Source organism: Marmota flaviventris, chromosome 8, assembly GCF_047511675.1.
Source record: "Marmota flaviventris isolate mMarFla1 chromosome 8, mMarFla1.hap1, whole genome shotgun sequence".
NCBI lineage: Eukaryota > Metazoa > Chordata > Mammalia > Rodentia > Sciuridae > Marmota > Marmota flaviventris.
In genome coordinates this window covers 56,131,979-56,151,668 of record NC_092505.1, presented here as the reverse complement: position 1 = coordinate 56,151,668, position 19,690 = coordinate 56,131,979, and the positions used below count along the sequence as shown (strand labels likewise).

At 34.0% G+C, this 19,690-nt stretch overlaps 1 protein-coding gene across 2 annotated transcripts in view; it reads left to right on the top strand.

Moving 5' to 3' along the window:
- Sec22a (SEC22 homolog A, vesicle trafficking protein) overlaps nt 1-19,690 on the top strand; it is an 81,494-nt gene that overhangs the window by 13,274 nt on the left and 48,530 nt on the right. For both annotated transcript variants that reach the window (XM_027936185.2, XM_071615277.1), the window contains 2 exons: nt 3,705-3,868; nt 5,113-5,307. In XM_027936185.2, coding sequence (XP_027791986.1) covers nt 3,705-3,868; nt 5,113-5,307 — 359 coding nt within the window. The remainder of the gene's footprint in view (nt 1-3,704; nt 3,869-5,112; nt 5,308-19,690) is intronic.

The window sequence follows — 19,690 nt, the reverse complement described above, 5'->3', positions numbered from 1 at the left end:
TTCAGACTACTTCAAAAGTAGTCCTCAGATGGGTGCAGGGGCATATGCCTATAATCCAGCAACTCAGAGGTAGAGGCAGGAGAATCACAAGTTCAAGACCAGCCTGGGTAACTTAGTGAGACCCTGCCTCAATATAAAAAATCAAAAGGACTGGGGATGTAGTCAGTGGTAGAGCATACCTGGGTTCAATTCCCAGTATTGAACAAAATTTGTTCCAGTAACCTTTGAAAAATCAGGTTTTTTTCTTTTCTTTTTTTAGTTGTTTGCTTTGTTTTACTTATTACGAGTGCAAATCAATTGAGCCAGTATATACTTTGGAAACATTCTTTTTATTTCAAAGAAAGCATTAAAAGGCTGAATTTACTATGAAAAGCCATAATAATGTAAAACACTTTATGGCTTTTTCAGAGAGTATCATGCAATTATAGTAAAATAAAGACTTCCTGTAAATGCTAACAATCAAAAAAGCAGGATTTCCTTTATTTCATGTACAGTTCTCTAGTTAAATTTAGCATGAGCAAAATAAACTTTCAGGTAGCTGCTGTGGCTCACTCTTTATCAATTTGGAAAAATGGTTACCAAAATTTCAGTCATATTCCTGAGGATAATACTATAATTTCTAGTTAGCCATTTGGTAGTTCTGAGTGTATAGAAGCAATCACCAATTGTGTTCAAGGTATTCATTTTATTGGGGTATATATTTGAAGTCTAATGACATGTCAAATAATTTTGATAATGACAATGAAGATTTTGGGGGAGGAAAAAATCACTTTAGAAACCTGTATTTTGGCCTTTGATTTAAATATTAATTTGTAGAAAAATGTATGAAAAGTTTGTGACTAAATTTTTTGATTGTGATCTTTGGGAAGAGATGCAGCTGAATTTGTGACTATTACATATATACATATAGTAAACTTGAATAGAAGTTTCATGAAATGGTATTCAAATATTTTCTATTAAATTCTATTTCATTTTTAAAGAAAATAAATTAGAAAATGTCACTTCTAAACTAATTTTGTGACATACTAATGGGTTGCAACTTGTATTTGACCTACTAATGGGCCACAATTTGTATTTTGAAAAACATTGAAAAAAATGATTGTATTAATTGGAACTTCAGAAAGGAATTCCAGATTACTCTAGAAGCATAAGATTAGAATAATTTTATCACTGCTATATACCACATCATTAATAATAGATAATTAACTAATAAGTGCTACTCTTTTTTGAGAGAGAGAGAGAGAGAGAGAGAAAGAGAGAGAGAGAGAGAGAGAGAATTTTTTTTAATATTTATTTTTCAGTTTTTGGTGGACGCAACATCTTTATTTTTATTTTATATGGTGCTGAGGATCGAACCCAGCGCCCCGCGCATGCCTGGTGAGCGCGCTACCGCTTGAGCCACATCCCCAGTCCAAGTGCTACTCTTACATCATTTTCTTTTTTGGTACAGGGATTGAACCCAGTGGTTAACCATTGAGCATTCCTATCCCTTTTTATTTTGAGACAGAGTTTTGCTAAGTTGCTTAGGGCCTCTTTGCTGAGGCTGTCTTTGAACTTGTGATCCTCCTGTCTCATCCTCCTGAGCCACTGGGATTACAGGCATGTGCTAACTCACCTGTCTACTCTTAAATCATTTGAATGCCTGGGGTGATCTTTTATTAAAAAGTGTTCTCACACACACGTGCAAAGGCACAGTTATTTACTTGAATATGCAATACCTCTCAGTAGAAAGATATATAAGAAGTTAATAATCATGAATTGCCTGAGAGAAGGAGAGCTGAGTATCTCTGAGCAAAGAAAGGGGTAAAATATTTTAATTTAGTGTTCCCTTTCATTATGATTCCTTTAAAATTTGAATTGTGAACATATTTGCTTCAGACATTAAATTTAAAGATAATAAATTATGCACCTTCATTATTAGAAAGAAAGTGTGTGTAGGTGCTCCAGTGCTCCAGGATCAGGATTGGCAGTGAAGATATGTCATAGATGGGCAGTGCATGGCAGGCAAGTATGGAGTAACAGCCTGCTTGCTATGTTTACCATCCCTGATTTAGAGTAGTTATATTGACAGTATTATAAAAGGATATTTAAGTGTCTCATTAAAAAGGTTTAATTTGTGTTTTGCTTATTCATATGGGGGGATGGTATAAACTATATTCTAGAATTTTTTCAATATATTAATAAATTTACATGCTTAATCTAAATGTTTTAATGCTTAAAGTAGAACTTTAAAAAATTTTAATTTATTTCGAAATAATTTCAGTCTTACAGAAAAGTAATATGAGTAATAATAATGAATAAAAAATACAAATAATACCCATTTCCAGATTCATCTTTTGTTAGCATTTTATCTACCTTTTTATCTATCTCATTTGTTCTTTTTTGAACCATTTGAGAGAAACTTACAAATACCATGCCCCTTTCTTCTTAACAATTTCAATGTGTATTTTTTAAAATTAGGGATATTTTTAACCACATTTATTAATTAGTTGTAATAAAATTAATATTGATTACATACTTTAATCTACTTGTTTTCCAATTTTTCAATTGACCCCAGAAATGTCCTTTATGGCATTTTACCCTCTCTTTAGCATAGGATGTAGACTAGACATTTAGTTTTCATAGTTTTTTAGACTCCTTTGATTGTGAACATTTTTGTAATTTTTATATTTTTTACAACATTGAGATTTTTAAAGAATATACTTCATCCTTTAAAAAATAGAATGTTGGTCATTCTGTTGTTTTTGATTAGATTTAGATTATGCATTCTCAAAATACTACATAGATGATGTTTCTTAGGATTTCACATTTGGAGGTGCTCTGCCCACCTGCCCCTCATCAGTTATGTTAGAATACTTTGTTAATATGTTGTCTAGTTTCCACAATGTAATATTTTCCTTTTAGAACTAATAAATATTCTACTGGAAGACTTTTTTAAACCATTCAACTATACTGATGCTCATCAAAATTTCCTCTTAGATATACATGATTGTATAAGCCTGATCTAAATTTTTACTATGTTGGTTGTAAAATGGTAGTTTTTCCCAATGATAGCAATACCTCCTTATTTACTAGTCAGTGTTCAGCATTGTGCTGTAAGCAAGAATTTTCCTTTTTCTCCCTTTTATGTATTTGTTGTTGTTATGAACTAATAAATCCCCCCCAATGATTCATAATTCATTATTGTGTAAAGGATTTGATTCTTGGGGTCAGTGACAACTTCATAAGATCAGTGACTTCTCTGAAATTGTGTGCAAAGTTCTGTGTTGTTTGGGCATCCTTCTGGGAATAATGTCGATAACTTTCATCAGGATCTCTTAAATAGTTCTTGACTCAAATATATTAATTTCTACTAGCTTTGTGAAGGGTTAGAGATCTTAGAATCTATAATGCTTATTATTTATATATCCTTTGCCCTGCTTTCTACCTGGAATGATAAGTAACTGAAATGTTAGAACCACAGTGTGTCACCTTCTGTAGCACATTCTATTATTTTTGTCTGCTGTTTTTAAACCTCAACTTAAAATAGTATTATATTTTGGTTACTTTATTTTATTTTATTTTTTTGCTGGAATACATAATAAATGCTAATACCTTCATTGCCACTGTAGCAACAGTTTATGATGTATAGAGCCAGTCTTGTGAAGCAACGAATTACCTTGATTTAATTTGAAATTTTAAAACCAATGTTTTTTACACTGTAGTTTTATTAGCTCTCTGGGAGTGAGCTACATGATGTTGTGCACTGAAAATTACCCAAATGTTCTCGCCTTCTCTTTCCTGGATGAGCTTCAGAAGGAGTTCATTACTACTTATAACATGATGAAGACAAATACTGCTGTCAGACCATACTGTTTCATTGAATTTGGTAAGGGCCTGATTTTTTTAACCTTTTTATTATCCTGTCTCCAACCATTCATAAGCAATTTTTTATATAATACTGGCCAGGGGTAGAGGGACTTCTGCTAACTTGTTTTTAGTGGAATAGTTTGGTAAATGATCTATAAGTTATGGCAACTTCTTACCTAATTTGAGTGCCTATTTAAAAAAAATGTTTTTGAACTGTGAAGGGGATTGTGATTATTAGTTCAAGTAATTAATTCCAGAGGACAGTTTCTCAATGAGAAATATATAAGCTAGAGATTCAGAGTTTTGTGTTTATGTGATAATCTTTTATAGGCTGCTTAATGTATAATAGTGGTTGGCAAACATTTGTTGGAAGGGACCAGAGAGTGCATATTTTAGACTTTAAGGGCTATACAGTCTCTGCCACAATTCTTTAGCTTTATTATTGTAGCTTGAAAGCAGCCATAGGCAATACATAAATGAATGAGGGTAGTTATGGTCTAATAAAACTTTATTTGCAAAAACAGCAGGCTAGATTTGCTGTGGGCAGTAGCTTGCTCAACTCCTAATATACAAGAAGGGTGGGGGAAGACCCCAAGGTACAAATAGTAAAAATAAAATTCCACTTGGAAGATATTTAGGAAATATCTTTTATTGTTTTTATTACATTTATTATTTTAAAAAATTTTTTTAGTTGTAGATCAACACAATACCTTTACTTTATTTATTTATTTTATGTGGTGCTGAGGATCGAAACCAGTGCCTCACATGTGCTAGGTGAGCGCTCTACCACTGAGCCACAAACCCAGCCCAATATTTATTCTTTAAAACACACATTCTTATGGCATAAGCAGTATTAGAAAACATATTTATAAAAACATGTAATTTATAGTATGTGTTCTTGTGTAATTATATCCAGATTTAATATTTCATGAGATAAGAATTCCTATAAATTAAGACTTTGGTTTAAAATTAAAAGCTGTTTTTTTGTTTGTAGTTCCTTGAAGTGGATGTAATACCTTCAGGGAGTGTTAAACCCTTAGTTTAATTATAATTACTAATTTCTAGAGTATAATTTTTGGAGTAAAAATTGATGGTTCTCTGATATATTATTTGAAATAATATTGAAAATTCCTGACAAATTGAATAATTTTTAATAAAAAATTAAACTGTTTATCTATAAAATTTACTGACCATAAATATCACACTCTCAAATGATTTAATTAACAAATGACTGCAAGGAAATTTATTTTTTATTTTACATAGATAACTTCATTCAGAGGACCAAGCAGCGATATAATAATCCCAGGTCTCTTTCAACAAAGATAAATCTGTCTGACATGCAGATGGAAATCAAGCTGAGGCCCCCTTATCAAATTCCTATGTGTGAACTGGGGTCAGCCAATGGAGTCACATCTGCATTTTCTGTTGACTATAAAGGTGCTGGCAAGATTTCTTCTGGTGAGTTTTAAATCTCAATTATTTCACTAAATTTTTCTGTTTTGAAATAAGAATTGAGGAACTTTTGAAAATGAATGACTTTATTTTAGTATTTTAAATCAGATACTTGAAGAATATAGAACTTCAAAGCAACCCCTTTTCCCAATTGTTTATAAAGTAAGCTACCAGATATGTGACTACTCAGGAAAATACTTTCAAATGGCAATCTCAGAGGATCTCTTTGCTAGGAAAACACTGACAGTTTTTTTGTGAACACATCTAGAAATGAAAAGTAGCTTTTTGTAATGTTTACTTATAAGATGTAAAGTGATCTAAATTATATCAAAATTGCAACATTTAAACCAGGGTTCTTGACTATCACAGAAAATATAAAGGTCTTAATGATCATCTACTTAAGCCTCTCCTCCCAAAGAATACCACCATCTTCAGTAGTTGTGACAGGATGAAAACTTCTGCCTAAAAATGGAAATCTTATTGTTTGTAAAGTAGCATATGCCATTGGATGAAACAACTTAAAATTCTTCCTTGTAAACTAATCTAAGGATAACACAGATTTCACTAAATAATCTGGTCACTCATTAAACAAGGACAAGAAATAATAAAACATCTAAATTGCAGAGAAAGAAATAATATAATTCTATTTATATATGTTATAATCTTTTACTTAGAAAATCCTGAGGAATCTGCCAAAAAAAAAAAAAAAATCTAATAAACAAGTTCAGCAAGGTTGCAGGATATAAGATCATTATACAAAAATCAATTATATTCTGTACACTAACAGTGAATAATTTGAAAATAAAATTAAGAAAATTCTATACACTGAAAACCATGAAACATCATTGAAAGAAATTAAAGACCTAAATGAAGGTAGTTTCATGTTCTTGGATTAGAAGACAGTATTGTTAAGATAGCTGCTAATATGTACTGATAATTATCCAAATTGATATACAGATTAAACACAATCTCAGCTGTTTTTTTTTTTTTTATAGAAAACTGATCCCAAAATTCACATCAAAATATAAGGGACAGAAAATAGGCAAAATAATCTTGGAAAAAAAAAAGTTGGAGGGCTCCCAGTCACATTTCCAAACTTACTACCAAACTACAGTAATTAAAACTGTATGGTGTGGTTTAAGGATGGACATGTTGATCGGTGAAATAAAATTTAGAGTACAGAAGTAAATCCTTTCATTATGGTCAATTCATTTTTGACAATGATGCCAAGACAGTGGTGAAAGAATAGATTTTTCAACAAATAATGCTGGGGCAACTGACATATATATATATATATATATATATATATATATATATATGTGTGTGTGTGTGTGTGTGTGTGTGTGTGTGTGTGTAAAAGAATGAAATTGGAGCCCTACCTTCCTATATATGAACAGGTATGCATATATATATGTATATAAATTAACTCAAAATAGAGCCAAGTCCTCAGTTTCACAATTAAAACTATTAAACTCTCAGAAGAAAATGTAGTTGTAAATCATTGTGATCTTGTACTAGGTTTTTCAGATTTAACACCAAAAGCACAGTGAAAGGTGAACTTCATAAAAATTAAAACCTTTTATTCTTCACAGGACATAATCAAGAAAGTGAATACACAATCCATAGGATAGGAGAAAATATTTGCAAATCATATATCTGATAAAGGACTAGTGTCTAAAATGTACAAGTAACTCTTACAGCTCAACAATAAAAAATATAGTTTATAAATTGGAAATATATTTGAATAGGCATTTCTACAAAGATTATACAACTAGTTAATTATCACATAAAGATGCTCAACATTATTAGTCATTAAGGAAATATAGAGCAAAATTATAAGGAGATATTATTTCATGCCAACTAGGATGGTTAAAGACAGACAATTAGATATGTTGGTGGGGAGAAATTGAGACTCACAAACATTACTGCAGGAAAATTCCTCCAAAAGTTAAACACAGAGTTGCCATATGACCCAACAATGCTACTCCTAGGTTTATATTATAGATGAAAATATTTCCACACTAAAGTGTATATATGGGGGCTCGGGCTGGGGTTCAGCGGTAGTGCACTTGCCTGGCATGTGTGAGGCACTGTGTTCAATTCTCAGCACTGCGCATAAATAAATAAAGTTCTATCAACAGTTTAAAAATTAAAAAAAAATGTGTATATGAATGTTCTCAGCAGCATTATTCAGAATAACCCCAAAGTGGAAATAGCCCAAATCTCCATCGGCTGATGAATGGATAAGCAAAATATGGTATATCCATCCATTCAATCAAATACTTAAGTAACAACAACAGCAACAACAAAGAAATAAAGTACTGATACATGATACCACATTGGTAAACTTTAAAAGCACTGTACTGAGTGAAAAAAAGCCATATATAAAAGACTACATATTTATAATTTCATTTACATATAATGTCCTGAATAGGCAAATCCATAGAGGCAGAAAGTAGATTAGTGGTTAACAAGAGGTTGAGAGGTGGTAATGCCTGCTACTACGAGTGGGCATGGGATTTCTTTTTGCAGGTGACAAAATGTTGTGGAATTTAAAGTTTTAGGATCCTTAAAAGTTTTAGTATAAGGGCTGGGGTTGTAGCTCAGCGACAGAGCACTTGCCTGGCACGTGTAAGGCACTGGGTTCCATCCTCAGCACCACATAAAAATAAATAAATAAAATGAAGGTATTGTGTTCATCTACAACTAAAAATATTAAAAAAAAACTTACAAAAAGTTTTAGTATATCTCTGAGTATACTAAAACTTTGTGAAATGTGTACTTTAAAGGAGTAAATATTATTGAATGTGGATTGTGTTCAGTTTTTAAAGTCACTAATAAATGAGAGGTTTATTTGAAGACTTCCAGATCTGTTAGTGATGGAATAGGTAATTGAGGCCAGCAGTTCCACTATGTACCTGTAGAAAAGCTGAATGTAATGTTCTGTAGAATATGTAGATTTACTCTAATATATAGAATTTTTAAAAAATAATTTTTTAGTTGTAGATGGACACAATACCTTACATTATTTATTTATTTTTATGTGGCGCTGAGGATCAAATTCAGTGCCTCACATGTGTTAGGCAAGTGCTCTACCTCTGAGCCACAACCCCAGCCCCTGAAGAATTTAATCGACATAATCTTCCTGGAGTCTTGGGAGATCCACAAAGTTTACTAAAAATTACTAGGGATACAGAAGAGGATGGAGCCCTGGGGAGAGAAACCCAATGTTTCCAGTTCTAGAGGGAGCAGGTGACAGCCTCTCAGAACTAGGGAGGCAGATTTGAGAAAAGGGCCCACCAAGGTGGTGAACCTTACCAGTAATTCCTCAGCTTTGGATTAGAAACCTGGATGTCTGCACCCTGGGAATATGGGTAACTGAAGTAGATAGGCTCTTATAGGGATTGGAGTTCAGTTGTGAATCATCATGTTCTCTAAAATTGGAGTGAGGTGATAATTCTGTGCTTAATGTTCCAAAGATCCTGGCAGAAGCAAATAGTTAGTTTTTTTTTTTTTAAGAAGAAGAAGAAGAAGATAGTTCCATAAATTTCAAATTATGTCTGCAATAAGATATTGAAAATAGAATGCTTGGCAGTCATAAATAACCAGGTACCTAAAGACTAGACTATATCAACACAAACCATCAGAAATGCACAAAAGGTCTGATTAAAAACAATGGAAGCCAAAAGGCAACTTAATGATATCTTCTAAAGGAGAAACAAAATAACTGCAGATTTGGAGTCCTGTGCTTAACCAAAATATACTCAGAAGAATGAAGTAGCAAAAGAGTAAATAGTCTTGTGTTGTTCCTGTCTTGATCTTAGAGAAAGTGGTTGTACTAATTTTACAGTCCCATCAATCTGCATTAGTGGATCTTTTTCACCACATCCTTGCCAGGATTATTATTACTACTACTACTACTACTACTACTACTACTACTACTACTACTACTTCTTCTTCTTCTTCTTCTCCTTCTCCTCCTCCTCCTCCTCCTCATTATTATTATTATTATTATTATTACATTACCAGGGGTTTGCTTAAGCACTGAGCCACATCCCCAGCTCTTTTTAATATTTTACTTAGAGATAGGGTCTCACTAAGTTGCTGAGGCTGGCTTTGAATTCAGCCTTCCAAGCCACTGGGATTGTAGGCTGTGCCACTGCACCAGGTATATTATTCATATTCCTGATATTTGCATTCTGATTGAAGGGACAAAAAATCTTAATGTAGGGTGGTTCTTTTTTTAAAATTAGTTGCTCATGACAATACAATGATCTTGACATATCATACATTTGATTCAAATGGGGTATGAATTCTTATTTTTCCACGTGTACAGATTGCTGTATAACATTGGTTATACAGCCATGTATATACATACAGCAATACTAGTGTCTGTTGTATTCTGCTGCTTTTCCTATCCCCCCTCCCCACCTCTCCTCTCCCATCAACTCTCTACCCAATCTACTGTGACACATTTCTCTCTCTTTTTTTTCTTCCCCCTCACACCATCATATATGTATTTTGTATAACGATGAGGGTCTCCTTCCATCTTCTGTGCAATTCCCCTTCTCCCTCCCATGCCCTCCCACCTCCCTTCCCTGTTTAGTGGTAATTTCTTCTCATGCTCTTCCTCCCTACTCTATTTTGAGTCACCCCCCTTATATCAGAGAAGACATTTGGCATTTGTTTTTTAGGAATTGGCTAACTTCACTTAGCATAATCTGCTCCAGTGCCATCCATTTCCCTGCAAATGCCATGATCTTGTTATTTTTTAGTGCTGAGTAATATTCCATTGTGTATAAATGCCACATTTCTTTTTATCCATTCATCTATTGAAGGGCATCTAGGTTGGTTCCACAGTCTAGCTATTGTGAATTGTGATGCTATGAACATTGAATTAGCTGTGTCTCTGTAGTTTGCTCTTTTTAGGTCTTTTGGGTATAGTCCGAGAAGGGGAATAGCTGGGTCAAATGGTAGTTCCATTCCCAGCTTTCCAAGGAATCTCCATACTGCTTTCCATATTGGCTGCACCAATTTGCAGTCCCACCAGCAATGTACAAGTGTACCTTTTTCCCCACATCCTTGCCAACACTTGTTATTGTTTGACTTCATAATGGCTGCCATTCTTACTGGAGTGAGATGGTATCTTAGAGTGGTTTTAATTTGCATTTCTCTGATTGCTAGAGATGGTGAGCATTTTTTCGTGTATTTGTTGATTGATTGTATATCCTCCTCTGAGAAGTGTCTGTTCAGATCCTTGGCCCATTTGTCGATTGGGTTATTTGTTTATTTTGTTGTTTAACTTTTTGAGTTCTTCGTGTACTCTGGAGATTAGAGTTCTGTCTGAAGTGTGAGGGATAAAAATTTGTTCCCAGGATGTAGGCTCCCTATTTACCTCACATATTATTTCTCTTGCTGAGATAAAACTGTTTAGTTTGAATACATCCCAATTGTTGATTCTTGATTTTAACTCTTGTGCTATAGGTGTCCTATTAAGGAATTTGGAGCCTGACCCCACGAGATGGAGATTAGGGCCAACTTTTTCTTCTATTAGACGCAGAGTCTCTGGTTTGATTCCTAGCTCCTTGATCCATTTTGAGTTAACATTTGTGCATGGTGAGAGAAAGGGATTCAATTTCATTTTGTTGCATATGGATTTCCAGTTCTCCCAGTACCATTTTGCAAGGGGGAGGGTACCGGGTATTGAACCCAGGGGTACTTAATCACTGAGCCACATCTCCAGTCTTTTTTTGTATTTTATTTAGAGATAGGGTCTTACTGAGGTATTTAGGGACTTGCCAAAATGCTAAGGCTAGCTTTGAACTCAAATCCTCCTGTCTCAGTCTTCTGAGCTGCTGGAATAACAGGTATGCACCATCATACCTGGCTTAGTGCAGTTTTGATTTTCATTTCCCTAATTTCTAGAGATGTTGAACACTTTTTCATATATTTGTTGGCAATTTGTGTTTTTTCTTGTGAGAAATTTCCATTCTTTTGTCCATTTATTGATTGGATTATTTTAGGGGGCCATTGAGTTTTTTGTTTCTTTTTTTGTTCTTTTTAGATATACATGAAAGTAGAGGGGATTTTGATATATTATACATACATGGAGTATAACTTGAATAAGGATCCCATTCTTGTGATTGTACAGGATGTGGAGTTCACTGGTCATGTATTCATATATGATCATAGGAAAGTTATGTCCAATTCATTGTACTATCTTTCCTGTTCCATCCCACCTCCCTTCTCTTCATTCCCCTTTTTTTAATCCAATGAACTTCCATTCTTCCCCTCCCTACCCTTCCTTATTATGTATTAGCATCTGCATATCAGAGAGAACATTTGGCCTTTGATTCTTTGGGATTGGCTTATTTTACTCAGCATGATAGTCTTTAGTTCCATCCAATTCTGGCAAATAACATAATTTCTTTCTTCTTTATGGCCAAGTAATAGTCCACTGTGTATATATACCACACTTTCTTAATCCATTCATCTATTAAAGAGCACCTGGATTGGTTCTGTAGCTTAGTTATTGTGAATTGAACTGCTGTAAACACTGATGTGGCTACATCACTGTAGTATGCTGCTTTTAAGTCCTTTGGGTATAAACCAAGGAGTGGGATAACAGAATCAAATAGTGGTTCCATTCCAAATTTTCTGAGGAATCTCCATACTGCTTTCCATAGTGGTTGCACCAATATGCAGCCCCACCACCAATATATGAGTGCACCCTTTTCCCCAACATTTATTGTTACTTGTATTCTTGATAATTGCCATTCTGATGAGAGTGAGATGGAATTTCAGTGTGGTATTACTTTGCATTTCTCTAATTGCTGGAGATGTTAAACATTTTTTCATTGATTTGTTGACCATTCATATTTCTTCTTCTGTGAAGTGCCTGTTCAGTTCCTTTTCCCATTTATTGATCAGGTTTTTTTTTTTTTTTATTGTTGTTGTTGTTGTTATTTGGTTTTTTTGAGTTCTTTGTATGTATATCCTGGAGATTAATGCACTTTCTGAGGTGTAGGTGGCAAAGATTTTCTCCCATTCTGTAGGCTCTCTTCACGTTTTTGAATGTTTCCTTTGCTGTGCAGAAACTTTTTAGTTTGATACCATCCCATTTATTGATTCTTGATTTTATTTCTTGTGCTTTAGGAGTCTTGTTGAGGAAGTTGGTTTTTAAGTCGACATGGTGGAGTGTTGGGCCTACATTTTCTTCTAGGAGATGCATGGTCTCCATTCTAATTCTTAGGTCTTTGATCCACTTTGAGTTGAATTTTGTTCAGGGTGAGAGTTAATGGTTAAATTTTATTCTACTACAAATGGATTTCCAGTTTTTCTAGCACCATTTGTTGAAAAGGCTATCTTTTCTCTAATATATGTTTAACTCTATTTATATGGGTTTGTCTCTGTATCTTCTATTCTGTTCCATCCGTCTCCATGTCTGTTTTTGTGCCAATACCATGCTGTTTTTTTTTTTTTAACTATAGCTCTGAGAATATTTTTATAGTCTGGCTTCCTGCTTCACTTTTCTTGCTAAGGATTACTTTGGTTATTCTGGGTCTCTTATTTTTCCAAATGAGTGTCATGACTGCTTTTTCTATTTCAATGAAGAGCGTCATTGAAATTTTAATAGAAATTGCGTTAAATCTATATAGCATATTTGGTAGTATGGCCATTTTGTCAATATGAATTTTGCCTATCCAAGAACATAGGATGGAAAGATATCCTTATCTTTCCATCTTCTAAGGTCTTTAATTTCTTTAATGTCTGTAGTTTTCATTGTCAATATCTTTTCCTCTTTTGTTAGACAGATTTCCAAGTATTTTATTTTTTAGGCTATTGTAAATGGGATAGTTTTCCTATTTTTAGCTGATTCATCATTGGTGTATAGAAACACACTTTTGGGGGGTTAATTTTATATCCTGCTACTTTGCTGAATTCATTGATGAGTTATAGAAGCTTTCTGGTTGAGTTTTTTTTTGGGGGGTCTTTTAAATATAGAATAATGCCATCAGCAAATAGGGATAGTTTGAGCTCTTCTTTTCCTGTTCATATTCCTTTAATTGCTTTCTTTTGTCTAATCACTCTGGGTAGGGTTTTAATAACTATGTTGAATAGAAGTGGTGAAAGAGGGCATTCCTTTCTCCTTCCAGTTTTTAGAGGGAATGCTTTAAATTTTTCTCCATTTAGAATGATGTTGGCCTTGGGTTTAGTTTTTACATTGTTAAGTTATGTTCCTACTATCCCTAGTTTTTCTAGTGTTTTGAGCATGAATGGGTGCTAAATTTTGTCAACTTCTTTTTCTGCATCTGTTGAAATAATCATGTGATTCTTGTCTTTAAGTCTATTAATGTGAAGAATTATGTTTAATGATTTCCATGTGTTGAACCAACCTTGTATCCCTGGGATGAACCCCACTTGATCATGTGCACTGTTTATTTGGCAATGAGTTTTTTGAGCTCTGTATATATTCTAGATATTAATCCCATCAGAGGAGTGGCTGGCAAAGATATTTTATTTTTATTTCATAGGCTCTGTCTTTACTCTTATTAATAATTTCCTTTGCTGTGCTGAAGTTTTTAAATTTGATGGCATCCTACTTGTTGATTCTTGGGTTTATTTGTTTAGCTCTAGCGGTTTTGTTGAGGAAGTTGGTGTTTGCACCAATATGATGGAGTGTTGATCCTATGTTTTCTGCTAGTAGTTATAAGGTTTCTGATCTAATTCCTAAGTCTTTGATCCACTTTCATTTGACTTTTGTGCAGTGAGATTGGGATCTAGTTTCATTCTTTTACATATGGTTATCTGTTTTTTCTAGCACCATTTCTTTTAAAGGCTATCTTTTCTCCAACAAAAATTTTTGACACCTTTGTCAAGTATCAGATAACTTTAACTGTGTGTTTGTCTTTGTGTCTTCTATTCCATTGGTCTCATGTCTATTTTAATGCCAATACCATTGCTATTTTTGTTACTATAGCTCTGTAGTATAATTTGAGATCAGGTATTGTGATGCTTCCAGCATAGCTCTGCTGGTTCGGTATTGCATTGGCTATTCTGGGTCTTTTATTCCTCCAAATGAATTTTAAGACTGTCTTTTCTAGTTTTGTGAAGGATGTCATTGGTATTTTGATGGTGATTATATTGAATTTGTATTGTGCTTTTGGTAATATGGCCATTTTGACAATATTAATTCTGCCCATCCAAGAACATGGGAGGTCTTTCCATCTTTAAAGGTCTTCAATTTTTTTCTTCAGGATTCTGTAGTTTTCATTGTAGAGGTATTGCCCCTCCTTGGTTAGATTTATTTTATTTCATTTTTTGAGATTATTAGCTGTGAATGATATAGTTTGCTTAAGTTCTTTCTCAGAAGATTTATTGTTGGAGTGTAAGAAAGCTATTAATTTATAAATGTTAATCTTGTATTCTGCTGCTTTGCTGAATTTATTTATCAGCTTTAGAAGTCCTCTGGTAAAGTTTTTGGATCTTCTAAATATAAGATCATGTCATCGAGAAACAGATAATTTGACTAATTCTTTTCATATATGTATTCCTTTAATTTCCTTCTCTTACCTAATTGTTCTGGCTAGAATTTTGAGAACAGGAGTGGTAAGACTGGACATCCTTTTTTTCCCCCACATTTTTTTATTTGTATATTATAGTTGTACATAATGGTGGAATGTTTTGCTATATATTCATAAATGCACACAATATAACAATGTAATTTGGCCAATCACTCCCCAGTACATCTCCCCTGTGAAAGTAGACATACTTGTCTTGTTAATATGGCATATTTTCTTTACATCTTTTTACTTTTAATTTCTTTGTATCTTTAAAGTGGTGTCTTGTAGGTACTAAGCAGTTGGATCTTTAAAAAAGATCCAACTTTATTATCTGTGCTATTTTATTGAGGTGTTTGGGCCATTTACATTTAACGTGATTATTAAAGTTGCTTGGTTTTAGTCTACCATCTTGTTTACTTGTTTTCTCTTTGTCTCATCAAGTTTCGGTCATTTTTCTCTCTTTTTCTGATTTTATTTTATTTTTCTTTTTTGTGGTACTGGGGATTGAACTCAGGGGCATTCTACCACTAAGTTATACATCCAGCCCTTTTTTATTTATTTTGAGACAGTCTCACAAGGCTGGCCTTGAATTTACAACCTCCTGCTTCAGCCGCCTGAGTTGCTAGGATTATAGGCATGCATCACCATGCCTGGCATCTAATTTTATTTTGTTTCATTTTTTAAATCTGAAAGCTCTTTTGTTGTTGTTGTTGTAGATGGACACAATGCATTTATTTTGTTTATTTTTACGTGGTGCTGAGGATCGAACCCAGGGCCTCACATGTGCTAGCCAAGTACTCTACCACTGAGCCACAACCCTAGCCCTCTGATTGTATTTTTATTGATAATTTTAAAATTTCATTTTCTGTTTTTTGTTGGTTTGTTAGCTGTGTCTCTTTGATGTGTGTGTGTGTGTGTGTGTGTGTGTGTGTATGTATGCATGAGAGAGATTATTTGGGGGTTCATAGTGTGTACGTGATAATTCATGTGAAGGCACCTAGCAAACCAATAACTAGTTCTCAAAATGGACACAGTTTTTGTTTGTTTGTTTGTTTTTAACCAAAGGACCATGTCAATGCTTCATAACCCCAGGGGCCTCTTTTATTATTCTTTTGTCCTGGTTTATTCTTATCTTCCAGAGATATTTTAAGCACTATTGGATCCATGAATTTGTAAGAACCAATGAGTAAAGTGTCCTATAGTTCAGTCTGGATACTTCTCTTTCTCTGGGCCCTTCTCAAACATTGTTATCCAGTAAACAAATGTAGTGCTGTTATCTTTGAAATCTGAAAGGCATGCTAATCAGTATATCTTTTCTTAGTGGAATGGGTTGCAAGGTGCATCAGTTTGATCCTGGCTTTTAACGTATTCTTGATCTTTGACCAGCAGAAACTGATTGAGGTGGTAGGCTCCTGCAATTTTGTGATTTTCGGTCTGGCATATAACCTAAGGCATACATTACCATCTGTTTTTCAGGTACAATCAACATGTGATCATCAATGACATGGATGAAAATAATGCTCTACAGGTGTTAGAATGTTAGATCTTTGTAGGCCACGGGTCAGGAAATATATTCTATAAAGGAATAGACAGTAAATAGTTAAGGTTTTTAAGGCCACATGGTCTCTATTCCAGTTCTGCTTGGTATGATGCATAAAAGTAGCCATAAACAATATGTAAAAGAACAGGTTGGCTGAATTTGGCCTGTGGTGCCAACCCCTACTGTAGACTATGGCACAGTGTTGATGTATCATAGTGGCCATATGGTAAATGTACTAATATCTCTGTCAAATAAAAACAAAATGTTTCTGATTTCCTGTTTATTGGAATTGAGAAAAAAGTTTACCAAATTAGTACTACATATCAGGGCATGAATTAATGCTGTAAGGGACAGTGCAGTTGGAACCTAGAGTAATCTGTCATCCTCTAAGATGCACCCATTTTGGAGACCTAACTGGAGAATTAAATAGGAATATAATAGTCATCACCACCTGCGTATCTTTTAAGCCTTGGATGGTGCCACTGATCTCTGCAGTTACTTTAGAGATTAGAATTTTGATGGTGTCTGTGTTGGAGGAGCTACAAAGACTTCTGTTGGCCACCCCTTCTACAGGTCTGGCAGTCAGTGTTGCTAAGTATATCTGTCCATTTATATATACCCCCTGGGAGTCAAGAGAATAACCTTAATTTTAGGTGTAGGTCCAACCTGGCCTACCAGGAGGTGGACTCTGTTAGAAACTCTTTATTCTAGCTGACTTCTGTACATTCCTTTCTGATCTTTAGACCATAGTGGTATGCTGGGTCACCAAACATCAGACACTAGGAAAATGGGGAGAATCCGAGATTTCTTATTGTTTTAAAAAACAGTAAAAAATAATTGACAACTAAAACTTATTTTAATCTTAAATTTGCTTTTAATTCAGACCAAGTCAACAGAATGTTTTCTATAATCCTCAAGTTAAAAGACAGTTTTATGGGGAAACTTCTAAATAAAATTTCTCATTTTATTTTAGAATAAGGTAAATAATCATTTGATAAACATTGTTTTTCAAGCTTTCCTGCAACCTGTTACACTGTTTCAATTTCTTTCTTTCTTTCTTTTCATATTTTTCTACTTTTTTCTTTCTAACCCTTTGACAGCCCACTCCCTCCCAGTTTGGAAGGAATGTTTTTATCTTGGTATACTTAATATTTACTGAAGTCTATAAATGTTCATCACAGAAGTCAGTACATTGAATGAAGTACTACTTTTGCTTTCTTTTCTTTTTAAATGTTTCACTATGGAAACATTCAAATATAGGCAAGGTATAATTAATAGTATAATTAATCCTGTTGTAACCATCTTGCTCCTGTAGCAATCGTATCAATATTTTGTCATTCTTGTTTCACCTCTACTCCCACCTATTGCCTACTCATCTATTTGACAATTTATTTCTATAGTTCTTTTTTAAAGAGAAATTCATAATCTTTGCCTCTGGTTTTTAAAATATATGTGTTATTCTTATTCAGTTGTGGTAAGGTCAACAGACCAGGAGATGACTGCCATTGCAACGATAGTGTTTAATACTCATAGATCCCTGGAGAAGGGAAAGGAGAAAATGTGGGCAAGAACCTTTACTGTGGTTTCCAAGGGAAGAAATGGATCAGATAGAGTGAGGACTTCAAGATTGTTTAGTTTGAACAATTTCAATGAGTTCTGTGGCATAGGAGCTATCTGTATTTGTGTGATGCCTGGCCATGGGGTAATTAGGGCAGGGACATAGTGGCTCTCAGTATGAGAGAATGTGGTTAAAAGTATGAGAGAAGGTGGTTGAGAGTGTGAGGCCTACTTGGGCAGGTTGTTTGCCAGATTGGCTAACCCTGGAAGAGGCTGTCCCTCAGGGTCAGCAAGGCCCCAAGATTTCAAAGTCAGAAATAAAATGACATGATTACTGTATTCCATAGTCTGCCTCTTTAACAAATATATGACATTTACATCTCCCATAGAAAGTTCCTTTGTGAAATACATAAATAATTTTAAAAAGTAAAAAAGATAAAAAAGTTCCTTTATATCCCTTCCCAGACTTGACTTCTCTCTAGATAACCACCATTTTGATTATTTTCAGTTTATATTCATATTGTTTGTTCTAGAACTTCATATAATCAAGATTATATTGTGTGATTCCTGTGTATGACTTCTTTTCCTTAGCATAATGTCACACTTGTTGCATATCTCCTTTTATTGCCAAGAAATATTCCATTGTGTGAACATCCCACAGCTTGTTTATTCATTTTTTGCTGATGGCCTTTAGTTTCCAGTGTTTGGTTATTGTAAATAAAGCTACAGTGAACATTCATCTTTTATTGATGTTTTTCATTTCCCTTGAGTAAATATTAGGGGTGCAATGCTTGGTCAAAAGGTTATTAGCATTTTTAAGTCTTTAAGAAATTGCCAGTTTTCTGGAGTTAGTTGCCATTTTACATTCCCGTAAGCATTGTATGAGCATTGTGATTATTTGACTTTCTTTTTTAAAAATTTTTTTTAGTTGTAGATGGACATAATACTTTTATTTATTTATTTATCTATCTTCTTTTTTAATTAGTTAATTTATTTTAATTAGGTATATGTGAAAAGAGAATGCATTTTCATTTATTGTACATGTGGTGCTGAGGATCAAACCCAGTGCCTCACACATGCTAGGCAAGTGCTCTACCACGGAGCTACAACCCCAGCCTATGAATTTTCCCTTCATCTACTTAAATTATTTTATAAATCTAGGAGTTTTTTTTTCTTTTTAAATTCAGATTTTTCTTTGACTTGTCTAAAGGCACTGTTAGCTCCATCTTTCTTCTTGATGGTCTTCCTTTGCTATGTTTTTATGGTTCTTTACTTCTCTGGTTCTTCCACATTTGTCTTCCCAGACTCTTTTACCTGTACTGAATGGCAGTCTCTACAAAGGATTTGCACCAGCCTGCTTTTTCCTTTGGTAACCTCATCCAAACCCTTCCCTTCAGTTGCAGACCTCATTTGCTTCTCCAGTGCTAATACTTTTCCACTTGAAAAGCAATTGAAAATTGCTATTTAAATGTGCTTCATCTTCCCCCCAAATTTGGTATGTTCAAAACATTCTCATTTCTTTCTGTGGATCAGTTGCTAGCACCTTATCTTCCTAGACACTAAGAATAAAACTTGGCATTTTGTTTGGTTTTTTTTTCTTTTACATATTTTCTTGGTGCATTATAGTGGTACATAATGATGGGATTTATTGCTGCATATATTGTACAATGTAACAATATATTTTGGCCAATATCACTTTCATTTTATAAAATTCCCTTTAGTTTCCCAC